At 46.1% G+C, this 15,855-nt stretch overlaps 2 protein-coding genes and 1 pseudogene across 2 annotated transcripts; 2 read left to right on the forward strand and 1 right to left on the reverse strand.

The window, feature by feature from the left end:
* The first annotated feature begins 277 nt into the window (after window positions 1–277).
* KHDC3L (KH domain containing 3 like, subcortical maternal complex member) lies at window positions 278–1,777 on the forward strand. Its single transcript, XM_026507509.2, has 3 exons — window positions 278–446; window positions 604–783; window positions 1,050–1,777. Exons 1-3 carry the CDS (start codon window positions 278–280, stop codon window positions 1,775–1,777), a joined length of 1,077 nt encoding a protein of 358 aa, XP_026363294.2.
* Window positions 1,778–10,152: 8,375 nt separating this feature from the next.
* LOC113261343 (protein FAM32A-like) lies at window positions 10,153–10,611 on the forward strand (annotated as a pseudogene).
* Window positions 10,612–12,556: 1,945 nt separating this feature from the next.
* OOEP (oocyte expressed protein) lies at window positions 12,557–15,584 on the reverse strand. The gene is made up of 3 exons (XM_026506940.4): window positions 15,315–15,584; window positions 14,916–15,095; window positions 12,557–14,546 (listed from the first exon to the last, which is right to left on the reverse strand). Exons 1-3 carry the CDS (start codon window positions 15,502–15,504, stop codon window positions 14,446–14,448), a joined length of 471 nt encoding a protein of 156 aa, XP_026362725.2. The 5' UTR covers window positions 15,505–15,584; the 3' UTR covers window positions 12,557–14,445.
* Between the last annotated feature and the right edge of the window lie 271 nt (window positions 15,585–15,855).

Consider the following 15,855-nt stretch of genomic DNA (forward strand, 5'->3'; position numbering starts at 1 on the left):
CCAGACAGCTCCCACGCGGGCGCTCAGCCTCTGGCTCCCAGAGCCTGGAAGAAGGGCGGGTCCCCAGCAAGGGCCCCTCCTAGAGCGCCCAGGTGCTCGGCTCCGCGCACTCGGGCGAGCTGGGGAAGAAGCCCCAGCAGCGGGGTTTGGGAGGCGAGGGCTGGAATCCAATGAAAAGGGCGCGGATGGGGAGGGGCTTGCTAAAAGCCCTTGAAATAAGGCCCTGGCCCTGCCGCAAATGCGGCCGCTGGTCCCAACCAGCAAGGCCCGCTGCCCCATGGCCACTCCCAGGCGGTTTCCAACCCTCGTGCAGCTGGAGCAGCGAGAAGGGACTCTATTCACGGTGCTCGGTAACCTCAGCAAGCGGCCCTACTGGTTCCACTCCGAGTATCTGAAGAGTCCGAAGGCAGTTCACCTCGAGGCGTGGCTGGTGGAAGCGATCTTCGGTGAGTGGGTCCGAGAGGGGTGGCCAATGCGGCCTTTCCCGCTTCTCTCCCAGGGCGAGCCTTTTCAGTGGCCCTCGCCGCAATCCAGCGCTGCCTCCTCCCGCAGCCTTCTCCTTCCCAAATCCCACCCCTCACAGCCTCTTTGCTTCCTGCGCAGGCCGGGGAGGAGAGCACATCCCGCACGTGGAGTGTGTGTCGCAGACCCTACTTCATGTTAATCAGTGGGACCCTGAGGGCGAAGCTGAGATCTTGATATTTGGTCGGCCTTATTACCAGAAAGATGTAGCCAAGATGATCATGAATTTGGCTGACTATCACCGCCAACTCCGGGCACAAAGTACGGAAACGGATAAATAGGGGCACCCTGGGCAGGCCATGGGTTCCTTGGGAGGGATCCTGATGCTTCCTGGATGAAACCGGGCATGGGTCTCATCCTCTCAGTCTGTCCAGGAGAGGGATTCCTTCTTGAAAAGGGATCTAGAAGGCCAAGTTGACCTGGTACTCTCAAGTTCCGGAGCCCAACCCCCCAGCCCATACGGATGAATCCTTTTGTGGAAAGAGTATGGGAACGCAGGAAAGGTCTCCACACTGTTCTTCTTCCAGGCTCAGAGGAGGTCCCTGCCCAGGACGCATCGACCCAGCGGTCCCCCGAGGCTGCCCGAGAGGCCGCGACCCAGCGGTCCCCGGAGGCGGCCCGGGAGGCGGCGACCCAGCCGTCCCCGGAGGCTGCCCGGGAGGCGGCGACCCAGCCGTCCCCCGAGGCTGCCCGGGAGGCGGCGACCCAGCCGTCCCCCGAGGCTGCCCGGGAGGCGGCGACCCAGCGGTCCCCGAAGGCTGCCCGCGAGGCGGCGACCCAGCGGTCCCCGAAGGCTGCCCGCGAGGCGGCGACCCAGCGGTCCCCGAAGGCTGCCCGCGAGGCGGCGACCCAGCGGTCCCCGAAGGCTGCCCGCGAGGCGGCGACCCAGCGGTCCCCGAAGGCTGCCCGGGAGGCGGCGACCCAGCGGTCCCCCGGCGCTGCCCGCGAGGCGGCGACCCAGCGGTCCCCCGGCGCTGCCCGCGAGGCGGCGACCCAGCGGTCCCCCGGCGCTGCCCGCGAGGCGGCGACCCAGCGGTCCCCCGGCGCAGCCCGCGAGGCGGCGACCCAGCGGTCCCCCGGCGCAGCCCGGGAGGCGGCGACCCAGCGGTCCCCCGGCGCTGCCCGCGAGGCGGCGACCCAGCGGTCCCCCGGCGCAGCCCGCGAGGCGGCGACCCAGCGGTCCCCCGACGATGTCCGGGAGGCGGCGACCCAGCGGTCCCCCGACGTTACCCAGGACCCGGTTACCAGGTCATGAAAGCACTTCCCGCCGGGGAGCAGGAGCCAGGCAAGGATAAAGTGGAAGACTTTGCTGCTGCCCTATTCATCTAAGTCCCGCTTCTTCAGGCAGAAGCTGGGGAAAGAATGGTGTGGGTAGTTCTCGGTCCCCGTCCCCAGGTAAATGTTTGCAAACACTGATCTAAAGAGTTCTAATAAAGAATCGAATTTCCCTAATAAAGAATTGGATTTCTCTAGCGTCTGTTAATTGGTAGGTAAAAGGGGAGGGAGAGGCCTTTCCTCCAGTAGCCAGTATCTGCCCTAGGCTGCTCTCTACCTAGACGCAGGTGAGACCTCTTGGTTTTCTAGCCGACGGAGGCAGCACTCTTCCCAGCCACCGGCTGGTGCTTCCCTCGGGCTCCTTAACCGCAGGAATCTGGTTTTGCCGGTTAAGAGGCTTCTCCAGCTGGTCGAGTCCGTCCTCACTGGAAAACTTCTTAAACCTGTGGTGTTTCTACTCTAGTTGATGCGGGATGAGAAAACTTGGTTCCAATCCAATCCACGTGGCTGGATATATCGTGGCACTGGAAGCAGCCAGCGACCTCCCAGCTCGTACACCTGACGGCAAGCAAGGGGAAAATTGGGAGAAAGAGCCAGGACTGCCCCGCTGTTGTCCTCAAGTCTTGGGGGTCACCCGACCTTCAGCGAGGTTTGCTGCAAGTGAGACGCTAGCAGCGCAGGTGATTCTTCCCTTAGTAACCTCAGCATCGAGGAGTCCTGGTGCCGCGTGATGGCTAGTCCTCTTTGCCACTTTTTAAAATTGAAATACATTTGACCTATAACATTGTATAAATTTAAGGTGTACATGTTAATTTGATATATTTAAATAGTATATGATTGCCTTTTAGCACCTCTATCATTTTGGCTTCCTGCTCTACTCCTGGCAGCTGGGACTCCAGTGCAAGGCTAGCAGAAGGAAGCAAACTGTTAACAGCTGGGTGCTAGGATAAAAAAACCCCAACACACAGCAATCTTTGTGTTTATGAAAATTTTCATTTAAAAAGTTCAAGGAAACTGGGGCGCCTGGGTGGCTCAGTTGGTTAAATGTATGCCTTAGGCTGAGGTCATGATCTCCAGGTCCTTGGATCAAGCCCCCCACTTTGAGTTCCCTGCCTAGCAGGGGGTAGGAGGTGATCTGCTTCTCCCTCTCCCTCTGCCCCCCCTTGCTCTCTCTCTCTCTTTCTCAAATAAATAAATGAAATATTTTTTAAAATTTCAAGGAAACCTAACTTCAAAGAGCAAGGGTGTGGAGTGGTATATCTATCATATACCCTTTAGTCACCGCTAACAGATGACCACTCCAATTGTAAAGATTTTATTTATTTGACAGAGATAGAGACAGCCAGCGAGAGAGGGAACACAGGCAGGGGGAGTGGGAGAAGGAAGTGGGAGAGGAAGAAGCAGGCTCATAGCAGAAGAGCCTGATGTGGGGCTCGATCCCATAATGCCGGGATCACGCCCTGAGCCGAAGGCAGACGCTTAACCGCTGTGCCACCCAGGCGCCCCCTGACCACTCCAATTTTAAATAAGCAGTTATAAGGGAAATAAAATGCAAAGCTGAATTTATAATAGTTTATTAACTGTTTTTAGAAGAAGCAAAGAAAAGCCTAGGCAGAGTGAACTTCAAAGATTTAAGACTCAAAAACAATGCAGATTCAGTTTCAACCGAAGCCACATCAGAGTAGAATGAAGACTCAATGTTGACTCTTTTCCCCCTCTAAGTAGCACCCATACGACCACATCAGATTTTCTCCTTTACAAGAAAGATAACTGGCAGCAGATACAAGCCATAAGAGTCTATGACTATTCTGAAACAGACAAAAACGTCCTATACATACACACAGAGACTTGTCTGAGATGATTTTGTGAAAGAAGAAAATGATAAGTTGCAGTAAACATCTTTGGTAGGAGATTAGAGCCAAGAAAAGAAGGGAGGTTGAACTTGAAATAAAAGCATTTAGGTGTGATGACACTTATGTAAAATTCTTTATGTGTATCAAGTGTTGGATTTTTTAAAAATCTATTTAATCCAGAAGGGTAATATCACAGTAAATAAAGAACAAATGTTCAATTAAAAAAAAAAAAAAACCTCCTCCTCTCAAAGGAGACTCCTCTCAAAGCAGAGCATGAAGCAGTGCCACCTGAGTTTTCACCCAGCTCAAGGTCCCCAGAGCTCCCTATCTGCTCTTTTCAACCCATTCTCTTACAGGAAATCACTTTTTACAGTTTCACTTGTACTTTTACATAATTGCACATACTTTTTTTTCTTTCAGCAGCTAGAGTTTCCTAAGTGTACACTTTAACCCTTCTCTTATTACTGGTTGATTCGTTTGTTTCCCAAATTTCTCAATTACAAACTGTTGCACTGAATTTCTACTTGTGCCTTCATATCTATGTTGAAATATTTTTTTTAATTTTATTTGATAGAGTGAGTGAGAGCATGAGTAGGGGTTGGGCGGGGCGAGTGGAGGCAGAGGGAGAGGAGAAGCCAACTCGAGGCCCCACGTGAAGCTTGATCCTAGTACCCTGAGATCACGACCTGAGCCAAAGGCAGACACTTAAATGACTGAGTCACCCAGGCGCCCCTATGTTGGAATATTCCTATAGAAATCTTTCTAGAAATGGAATTGCCGGGTTGAAGAATGAGCACCTTTAAAATTGTGGCTTATTCGGTTAAGTGTCAAACCCTTGATCTCAGCTCAGGTCTTGATCTTGATCTTATTTATAAATAAAATTAATTATATTGCCAACCTGCCCTACAAAATGGTCATACCAATTTATTTTCCCACTACAAGATATGAAAGTTATTTTCACTATACTTACCCAAATTCAATGTTACCAATCTATTTTATGTCCACATGTGTCAGTTTTCTATTTTTTTTCAATACCTATACCACTGTTTTAACTATGTCGCTTTATAAAATATTTTAATATTTGAAAAGGCAAGCTTACTCTCACTGTTCAAATGGCAGTCTTGGTCATTTGTTTTCCAGATGAAGCAACTTATTTTTTAATTTTAGTTAACATATAGTGCAATGTTGGTTTCAGGAGAATTCAGTGATTTGTTACTTACATACAACATCCAGTGTTCATCACAAGTGCCCTCCTTAACACCCATCCCCCATCTAGCCCACCCCCTCCCCCCACCTCCCTTCAACAACCCTCAACCTTCAATTTGTTCTCTATCATTAAGAGTCTCTTATGATTTGTTTCCCTCTTTGTCCCTTTTTTTTTTTCCTTTCCCCCCTTCCCATATGTTCATCAGTTTTGTTTCTTAAATTCCACGTTATGGTCTTTGTCTTTCTCTGACATCGTCTGCTTAGCATAACACACTTTAGCTTAGCTCCATGTTGTTGCAAATGGCAAGATTTCAGTCTGTTTGATGGCTAAGTAATATTCCGTTCTGTATATATACCACATCTTCTTTATCCATTCATCTGTCAATGGACATTTGGGCTCTCTCCATAGTTTGGCTATTGTTGATAATGTTGCTATAAACATTGGGGTGCATGCATTCCTTCAAATCTGTATTTTTGTATCCTTTGGGTAAATACCTAGCAGTCCAATTGCTGGATCATAGGATAGTTCTATTTTCAACTTTTTGAGGAAACTCCATGCTGTTTTCCAGAGTGGCTGCACCAGTTTGCATTCCCACCAACAGTGGAAGAGAGTTCCCCTTTCTCTACATCCTCATCAATACCTCTTGTTTCTTCTGTTGTTAATTTTAGCCATTCTGACAGGTGTGAGGTGATATCTCATTGTAGTTTTGATTTGCATTTCCCTGATGATCAGTGATGTTGAGCATGTTTTCATGTGTCTGTTGGCCATCTGGATGTTTTCTTTGGAAAACTGTCTACTCATGTCTTCTGCCCATTTCTTGACTGGATTGTTTGTTTTTTGGGTGTTGAGATTTTGGATACTATCCTTTTATCAGAAATGTCATTTGCAGATATCTTCTCCCATTCTGTAGGCTGCCTTTTAGTTTTGTTGACGGTTTCCTTCTCTGTGAAGCTTTTTATCTTGATGAAGTGCTAACAGTTCATTTTTGCTTTTATCTCCCTTGCCTCTGGGACGTGTCTAGTAAGAAGTTGCTATGGCCAAGGTCAAAGAGGTTGCTACCTGTATTCTCCTCTGCGATTTTGATGGTTTCCTGTCTCACGTTTAGGTCTATCATTCATTTCGAATTTATTTTTATGTATGGTGTAAGAAAGTGGTCCAGTTTCATCTGCATGTGGCTGTCCAGTTTTCCCAACATCATTTGTTGAAGAGACTGTCTTTTTTCCATTGGAAATTATTTCTTGCAGATGAAGCAACTTACTAAAAAACATAGAAAATTGGTCGAGGGAAAAGGTGTATACTTCCAAAATATTGGGTTTGTTCTATGAAGGTACACTGGAGTGCTCATTTCATTCTTTAAACTATATGTACATTATATTTGCATGAAAGAGTATACTTTAGGTGGTGAATTAGATGGGAAGACTCTGGAAACTAAGACCCAAGGCAGTCAGTGAAACAGTTGTCAAGAAACAAAAGCAAAACTGCAGAAGTCTGGAAACAATGACATTTGTTTGTACATTTTTGCAGGTAAACCTACTGAGGGCTAATAAAGAGATCAGTCTGTACAATTTTTTTTTTAAAGATTTTATTTATTTGACAGAGAGAGAGAGACAGCCAGCGAGAGAGGGAACACAAGCAGGGGGAGTGGGAGAGGAAGAAGCAGGCTCCCAGTGGAGGAGCCTGATGCAGGCCTCGATCCCAGGACTCCGGGATCACGCCCTGAGCCAAAGGCAGACGCTTAACGACCAAGCCACCCAGGCGCCCCAGTCTGTACAATTTTTGAATAGGCTAACTAAATGCATCGAGGAAAAAAAATTCACTGTTGACAGAATCTGTAGAAAACTTCGGAGGTTAGCTGTGGGTCACACATGGTAGCCAATCTCCAGGTTTTCCTGCAGCTCCACTTCAGTTAAGCCAGGTTGGCACTTCTCATCAGAATCTCTCAATTTCACACTTTTGATCAAAACAAGGCCTTTTTAAATATCACTAAGAGTGGGACAAACAAAACAAAACATGTGCCTCCTGAGTTATGTAGTATTTTTGCTAGAAATACATAATCTAGAGCTCACATGAGGAACAATAAAAAGCAAAAGCAGGATTTATAAGCGAGAGAAAGAGAAAACTGCAGACTGAGAACAGTGAATCCTGCTCACATTTTGGGAGCAGGATAAACTGGCTGACAGGAAGTAGTTTAGCCTGGACAGTGTCTTTGAGTGAACTCACTAAATGTATAAAAGAATACAATTTCAGGGGCTCCTGGGTGGCTCAGTGGTTAAGCGTCTGCCTTCAGCTCAGAGCGTGACCTCGCGTGGGGCTCCCTGCTCCGCTGGGAAGCCTGCTTCTTCCTCTCCCACTCCCCCTGCTTGTGTTCCCTCTCTCGCTGGCTGTCTCTCTCTCTGTCAAATAAATAAATAAAATCTTAAAAAAAAAAAAAAGAATACAGTTTCAGTTGTTTATGGATTGTCTGGAAAACGTTGAGAATTTAGCTGTGGAGCATATGTTATCCTATCTCTGTTATTTCTGGCTGTATACTTCTGGTAGTAACTAAACTTAGTTAATATAAGGCTGCACTATTTACCTCATCAGAATTTTTCACTAGACAGCCAGGAAAAACCTTATGTACAGCTTCCCCGGGTCCTTCTGAAGCACCTGTATAAGCAGGCTTTGAGAAGAACCCTCACCTTACAGTATCACCCCCTAAAAAAGTGGTTGTGACTCTAATTGGAACTGCATTCGGTTTTTTATTTTTTTAAAGATTTTTTTTTTTTTTTGAGAGCACGAGAGAGACAGAGAGAGAGAGCACAAGCAGAGGGGAGGGGCAGAGGGAGAGGGACAAGCAGGGAGCAAGCCTGATGCAGGGCTTAATCCCAGGGCTCTGGGATCATGACCTGAGCCGAACAGGCAGACATTAACCGACTGAGCCACCCAGGCGCCCCTGCATTAGGTTTTAGATTAATCTGAGAACCGACCACATCTATCAACACCTTGGACTTTGCTATCTGAGGAGATAGCATCTCTATTTATTCCGTCGTTATTCCTTCCTCCTTCTTTCCATCTCCTCCTTCAAGTGTCGTCACTGATTTTAGGCTTTGTCCTTTTTATGTTTAGTCATAGATACGTCAGTTCAAGGAATAAAGTTTCTAATTTTCTCAGAAATAAATTTTCATTAATCTGAAGTAGAATAAATTGGGATTTTTATAACCGCTAAAGCAACACTAAAAAATATTTTTAAAAAGCTATTTAAATGGCATATAAAAATGTATTTATATAATACAAGATGGAGAAAAAACAACCAAAGACATAGGAAACAAATACCAAAATGGCAGACATAAACCCAATCATGTTGATAATTAAATTTAAGAGGACTAAATCCTCAATCAAAACTCAGAGATGTTCCAACTAGAGCAGCCAGACTCAAAAAGCTACATTTTCTATTATTCTATTTATACTAAATGTTAAGAGAAGGCAACTTTGCAGAGACAGAAAGCAGACTGGTTGTCTGAGGCTAGAGACAGTGGTAAGTGACTACAAATGGGCACAAGGGAATTTTTTGAAGTGGAAGGAAATGTTCAAAAACTGCTTTGTGGTGATGGTGGAACAACTCAGAAATTCACTAAAGAAAACGGAGTTGTTCATTCACAATTTTATAGTATGTAAACTGTAACCAATTAAGCAACTCAATTTTTTTAAATTGAGTGCAATTGTACTAATACCCGAATTCTCCAAAATGAAAATTCTGACAGTTGGCAAAGATGTAGAGCAATTAGAAGTCTCATGCATTGCCAAACAGAAAGTAAATTGGTTCAATCACCTTGGCAATTGGAACTTGCACACATCCTAAAATCCAGCAATTCCAATCCTAGATACCTACTCAACAGAAATGTATGTATGCATGCACCAAGTCATGTGTAAGAATTTTCAGAATAACACTATTCATTACAAGCCCAAACACGAAACAACCAAAATGTACATCGACAGAATAGGAAACTAAATTATGGTTTACTCATACAATACTTGCAACATGGATAAATCTTACAATACTTTCATTTATATTTAAGTCAAACAGTAATTATCCTTGGGGAGGGTGCAAATGGAGGTTTCTGGAGTACTAGTAGTTTCTTCTCTGGGTATTGGCTAAATGGATGTATTCCCTTTATTTCATCTGATGGATCTTTTCACACTTTGTGTGTTTTTGTATGAATGCTGTGTATCAATAAAATGTTTACTAAAATAATAGAAAAAAATAATAGAAAAATATATGGAGTAACGGAAAGCTACTTGAAGGTAACATATGGGCAGTGAGATTTTTGAATAATTATTTTAATACTTTATATATTGTCTTATTTTTTTTTAATATTTGAGCACATAAGTACATTTATCATCAGAAAAGTCAATAATGGGACGCCTGGGTGGCTCAGGTAGTTAAACATCTGTCTTCAGCTCAGGTCATGATCCCAGAGTCCTGGGATGGAGTCCCACATGCATGCGTGCATCGGGCTCCTTGCTCAGCAGGGAGCCTGTTTCTCCCTCTGCCTGCTGCTCCCCCTGCTTGTACTTTCTCTTTCTTTCTGACAATAAATACAATCTTCAAAAAAAAGTCAATAATGCTGAGACAGTGTTCTGAACAAAAGATTCACAACAGCTGTGTTTCAGTTTCAAAAAGGAAAGAAAATTTTATTATAGAAACCTCAAAGAAACAGGAGAGGAAAGGAATCTACACATAGATGAAGGTAATAGTAGGCAATAAGTAAGAGTAAGGCAAAGTTACATCAAATCGGGTATTTACCACATCCAGCCTCATCAGCCAGGGAACCCGGTGGAGACAGTCCGGCTGGAGTCCTGATACAGAGGCCTGGGTGGAGCCTCCTCCCCTCACCTGAGACTTCCAACTGACCATCTCTATAAGGGCCATATTTATAGTGCAAATAACAGGGTTTGAAATTAAACATTTGTTTAATTCGCCTACATGCAGTTTGCAATGAGCTGTTATCATGTTTCTGTATTTTCAAGGAACCTGGGCTATGTGTATTTGCCTCCTTCCCGGATTCCATTCTGGGGGGCCTGCCCAGCCTGGCACAGGAGGGGATGTGAGACAAGATTTGTGGCTCTTGGCATCCAGAGCAGAAGGGCTGGTTCTGACCTGAAGGCCAGATAATATATTTCAAACAAGTAGGCTCCCAAGGTTATTCACACAGCCTGAGTCTCACAAACGATACTCCTCAGCCTGCCTGTGTATATGCACGTCCGGGTGGTTGGCTATACGGGACAAATCACAAAACATTCATCTATACAGAACAGATGGGCATCGTGGAGGCATACAAGCAGGTCCAAAAGGGGCCCCTGAAACTGAAAAGCGTGGCAGAGCTTGGCATGATCAAGCCAAAGAAGAAAAAGATGGACAAAGGTAAAATTCCTGGAAGCAATGGGAATGAGCAAAAGGGACGAACAGAAAGGAGGAGAAGCAGCACAGCCTGAACAAGTGGACCCACCCGCAGGCAGCCATTGAGAAGATGCAGGAGAAGCGGCAAACGGAAAGGATCCTGAAGCATCCAAAACCCACAGAGAGTGGAAGACTTCAACTGACCCCTGGACATTCTCACGGAGAACGACATTCCCAGAATCAGCTGGAAGAAGTTGCCTCCCCATCCAGGGTATCAAGGGGAAGTGGAAAGCAAAGTTGGGGTTATGTTTGTGCCTTTGCTATTTTCTGCTGAGACAGTGCTTTCCAACGCAGTGTGCCGTCTTTCTGGAACTTGATTAAAGTAAGATGGTCCGTTTACTCTATTTTGGTTTCTAGGTAGCACAAAGAAGACATACCTTTTTAATTTGGACTGGAAATTTTTGAAAGATTATCGCAAGATTAAGGTTATTTCTGTGTGTCACAGAAAAGTGTTTTTAGCCCCAAGTTGCATCTAACTCTGACAGCCAGCCAGCTATCTTTCCCTGCATGAAACAGACTCCAGAGGATCAGGAGCTAATGCCAGCATGGCCTACAACTTGCAGATCCCCACTGGGCCCTGAGTGAGCTATGCTTACAAGCTCCCTCTAGCTTGGGGCTTTTGCTGTTCCTTCGAGGGCCTAGCGAAGCCACCTGTACCTTCATGACCTTCAGAATGCCTTCTCAGCCACCTGGCCCGTGAGCCAGTACAGCCTGGGAAGTAAAACCACCACCTAAGGCAAGGATGGAATGTATATTTTGTCCCTGTCTGAGCCTGTGGCCAGCATGCAGCTTCCCCCCCCGCCCACAGGGTCCTCCATTCCAGACAGGTCTAGAGGGTATTCCATGGCAGAGATCACTGATCAAGCACAGCAGTCTTTGTAATGGAACCCAGACACAGCCTGCCTCACTTCCCTCCATCCTAGGGTCCAAGCAGCGCTTGTATTTATTCAGAGTTAGCATATAACATGTAGCCTGCTTGGCATTTCTGGCCTAAGGCACCTCAGGGGTGATGGGACCAGGGCAGAGCCTCAGCACAGACAGACATGGGTACAAAGGGGGGGACCCAGGTGCTGGTGCTGGAGAGCCATGATCTTTGAGGACCTATGGGATGAGGATCAAAATGTGTATACTAGTGGGAGAAAGTTTCTGTTGACATAGGTAGTGAAAGAATAACAAAGTCAAAAGAGAAAAACCAAGTGTTGGGTTTGGGGGCTGTCACATGTGAACAGAATAAAGAAAAAACAGTTATTAAAAAAAGTCAATAGGGGCGACTGGGTGGCACAGCGGTTGAGCGTCTGCCTTCGGCTCAGGGCGTGATCCCGGCGTTATGGGATCGAGCCCCACATCAGGCTCCTCTGCTATGAGCCTGCTTCTTCCTCTCCCACTCCCCCTGCTTGTGTTCCCTCTCTCGCTGGCTGTCTCTATCTCTGTCGAATAAATAAATAAAATCTTAAAAAAAAAAAAGTCAATAATGCTATTTTTATTTTGGGTGTGGTACTAATAAATAGCTCTATTCTAGCAACTTGTTAGAAAAAACAGTCTTGTCCCTCAATCGAAGAACAAATACTGTTCATTCTTTACAATTAAGAGGTTTATTACAATTCCTCTTAAAAAGAAATAAAAACTATGAGAAAGGAGTCTAAATTCAGGTGTGGAGAAAAATAAAAGCCAGTGGGAAATTATAAAGGGTTTGGATCCTTGAATCAATGTCTTGGTTCAAATCTCACTCATCCATCCCCACATCCTAGCTCTGTGACCTTAGCAAACTAATCATGTCCTACTTAGGTGCTTGGCACGGGGCCTGGTATGTGATATAAACTCTAATAACTAGCTAATATTATCCCCAAATTCTGAAAAGTAGAATGACAGAACTACTCTTTTTATTAAAAAGTTATGAAGGGGGATGCCTAGGTGGCTCAGTCAGTTAAGTGTCTGTCTTCAGCTCAGGTCATGATCCCAGGGTCCTGGAATCGAGCCCTGCATCGGGCTTCCTACTCAGCAGGTAGCCTGCTTCTCCCTCTGCCTGCTTCTCCCTCTGCCTGCTGCTCCCCCTGCTTGTGCACTTTCTCTGTGACAAATAAGTAAATAAAATCTTCACCAAAAACAGTTATGAAGGTAGTAAAAATGCTGTATCAGCACATGATGAAAGGGAACACAGAAAAACCATACTAAATGTTGTTTTAGTTTGCTAGCACTGCCATAACAAAGTAACAGACTGCGAGGCTGAAACAACAAATATTTATTTTCTCAAAGATCTAGAGGCTGAAAGTTCAAAATCAAGGTGTCAGCAGGGCTGGTTTCTTCTGAGGCCTCTCCCCTTAGCTGGCAAACGGCTGCCATCTTGCTGTCTCCTCACATGGTCTTTTCTCTATATACCCACCTATCTGTGTGCATATTTCCTCTTCCCATAAGGACCCCAGTCATATTCGAAAAGGGCCCACCTATAGGACCTCATTTCATTTTAATTACATCTTTAAAGGCCTCTCTAAAATACAGTCACATTCTGAGGTACTAGGGGTTAGGGCTTCAACATGTTAATGCATATAAAGGATGAAAAATATGCAGGATCATTTAGTAATTTAATTCTGGATAATTTTTTAAAAATTAGAATGTTTTGAGCATAACCCTCTTCCTCCAAATAACAGTAAAACAATGTTTAATGGTTTTGTGCATTTCCCACTAGAAATAACCTGTAGGAATATTTTTATCAAATTTCTGCAGAAGGAGAAAAAGCAGGAGTACCTAAGATTAAAAGTAAGGGGTTGGGAGGAGAGGGAAATCACACAGAAAACAGTAATTAGTTTAACTACATACAATGAAAATTTTTCATATACAAAAAATGTGAGAAGGAAAGGGGTAGAAAATACCAGTTTAACAGACTATTATTTGTTACAAAAGCTTACATGGGTAATAAAAATCCATATCTTCAGAGTTTAAAGAATATAGGAATGAATAAAGAAAAACATAAAAGCATTTCATAAAAATGTTAAGCAAAGTAGGACAACGTTCAGTATCACTTATAATCAAAGCAGCACGTTTTAAAAGACTTGTGCAGGGCACTCGAGTGGCTCAGTCGGTTAAGGCTCTGACTCTTGATTTCGGGTCGTGATCTCGGGGTGGTGGGATCCAGTCGCACATCTATCTCTGCGAAGCAGCTCGGAGTCTGCTTAGGATTCCCTCTCCCTCTGCCCCTCCCCCCAATTTGTGCGTGTGCTCTAAACAAATAAACAAAATCTTTAAAATTAAAAGACTTGTTCGTGTGTGTTTACAACCCTTGCAAACAGCTGGAATCCATTACTGCATAGGGGAGAAGAAACTTCATGAGTTAAATCAATTCCAACTCTGTGCTGAGGCCATAGAGCTCTTGACAACCTCTCTCCCCCAAGCATCCTGCTTCCTGAAAGTGGAGGCGGCAAGAGGTTGGGGCTGTTTTGCACGCATTGGTCATAGCACGGTAACGGGTAATGGAAAAACAACCCAGTTCATGCAGGGCACCTGTGCAGGACTCAGAGAAAAAGGAGACAGCTGGCTTCGTGGCAGGATGCCTTCCAACAGCCAAGCTGCCAAGGACCCTGGCTGTTCTCTCATGAATCACAATGCTAACAGAATAAATAACCGATTGCCTCAGCTTTTGTGTTGGAGCACCCACCCATGTGCAGGCAGGAAGCCTCTACTCCAAGAAGAAAATGCACACTAGTTGCTACTGAGGGGCCAAACAACCAACTTCAAAGTGAGAGCCTCAGAGAAGCATTGGTATTAACTATGAGCGTATTAGAAATGCAAATTCATGGCCCTGCGCTTGAGGGCCTGACTCTGGCCATAAAATCATAAAAGGGTTAGTAGATTCAAAATGATAGAGGCAAAGGAAAAAACAAAAATAAAACCACTACTATCAGCCTTTTACCCACCCCTCACATCAAGACATGAATGAACAGAATCAATCTTTTATATATTTGCTTAATTTTAAGTGAGCAAAGATTTTTATGCCATTGGACAAAAAGGAAGTTCATTTCTTTACTAGAATGGCACTACAAACTCACTTTTGCATCAAAATAACCAAAGCACTACTCATCAAAACACAGGAAAAAAAAGAATGCAGAGATTTATGGATACTTGCTTCTCTTGAACTTCAGTAGTAGAAGGACTGTTTCTCACAATGCTCCTGAAAATACTTCTGCAACAGGAGGCTCAGAAGTCTGGGGACCTGGTGCACCGGCCTTCAAGAACTCCTCAAGTTGTTTCATCCTCTCAGCTGGATAAGGAAAAATGCTTTCTGTTCCAAACTACTCCATCATTCAGGGGAGCAGGGGAGGAGGGGAGGTGCTAGCAGGATCACTTCTCAGGTGGAGGCTCTGACCCTGAGATCTGGAAATCCTGGTGAAACCAAGCTGAGGCTGCATGGGGCAGTGACGGGCCTGAATGTGTTAGATCTCAGTTTACTTTCCCAAGGTCCCACTTGGCACTCCTCTCACAAAGGGATGCTCAGGGGCTGTATGCAGAACACTGCAGTTAGGAAACTGCAAAAAGTTTTGGTAAGGTAATAAAGGCTGGAAGAAAGCCTGGTACAGCCAGGTCGTTCACCGGTGGCTCCCTCCACATGCAGGTGTTTAGAGACCCTCACCTCGAGCACGATGCTTCCGGTGCCAGGATGCCAGGTTCAGCAGCACGCTCTTCACCCGATTTTGTACACGGGGCCGTCCAAAGATGGTGATTTCAGCGAAGTCCCCAGAGTTAACTATGTCCACCGTCAGCAGGACTTGGCTCATCCACTCCATTTCAGGAATTATGGCTCGGTCTGGGCCTAAACAGGAAAAGAGAGACTCTGAGGGGAAGCATGGTTGAAGGTGAGTCTAAATTTGAAGGGAATGCTGGCAGGAAAAGGCAAGAGCTGGAAGGTGGGGATCGTGGCGTCAAAGGTGGCCTGCAAATCCGGCAGAGACTGTTGAGAGGTGCTCTGCGGGGTCTCTCTCCTCTTGGACTGGAGGGGGGTCATTCCACCGGCACCCCTGGGGTGGCTCACCGAAGATCGAGTCAGCCAGCCATGCCTCCAGGTAAAACACCAGTGGGTCTCTCAGCTCCTGCACAGGAAACCACCACGGCCGCGTGCGAATCCGCGGTGGTGGAAGTGGTGACCAGAGCAGCGTGTCCAGGGACTGGGCGGACGTCCACTCGTCCCCGTGGGCCCTAGCAGCACCCGCGTCGTCGACCATGCTAGGTCCAACAGCCCAAGAAGAGCAAGTCCAGGTAGCGCCGGCGGAACTCCAGTGAGGCGCGAAGGCTGTGCCCCCTTTTACGGCTTCCGGCCAGCCCCGCCTCTTCCTGCGGCTCCTGGTCATCCGTTCCGGGTGACCGACGCAATTGACACTGGGCGGCCTTTCCTGGTGGCACCGGGAAGCCCGCCACAAGGGCTTCGTCTCGGATCGGAAACTAGCATTTACTTGAGTTTCAGCCGGCTCTCAGGCTATCCGTGATCATCTCCGCTGAGTCAGAAATCACGTAGCCTCAAAGGTCCCTGCCCCGGCACACCGCTGATTGACAGCGTGGTTTGGGTCGGCGGCCTC

Source organism: Ursus arctos, unplaced genomic scaffold, assembly GCF_023065955.2.
Source record: "Ursus arctos isolate Adak ecotype North America unplaced genomic scaffold, UrsArc2.0 scaffold_29, whole genome shotgun sequence".
Taxonomy (NCBI): Eukaryota; Metazoa; Chordata; class Mammalia; order Carnivora; family Ursidae; genus Ursus; species Ursus arctos.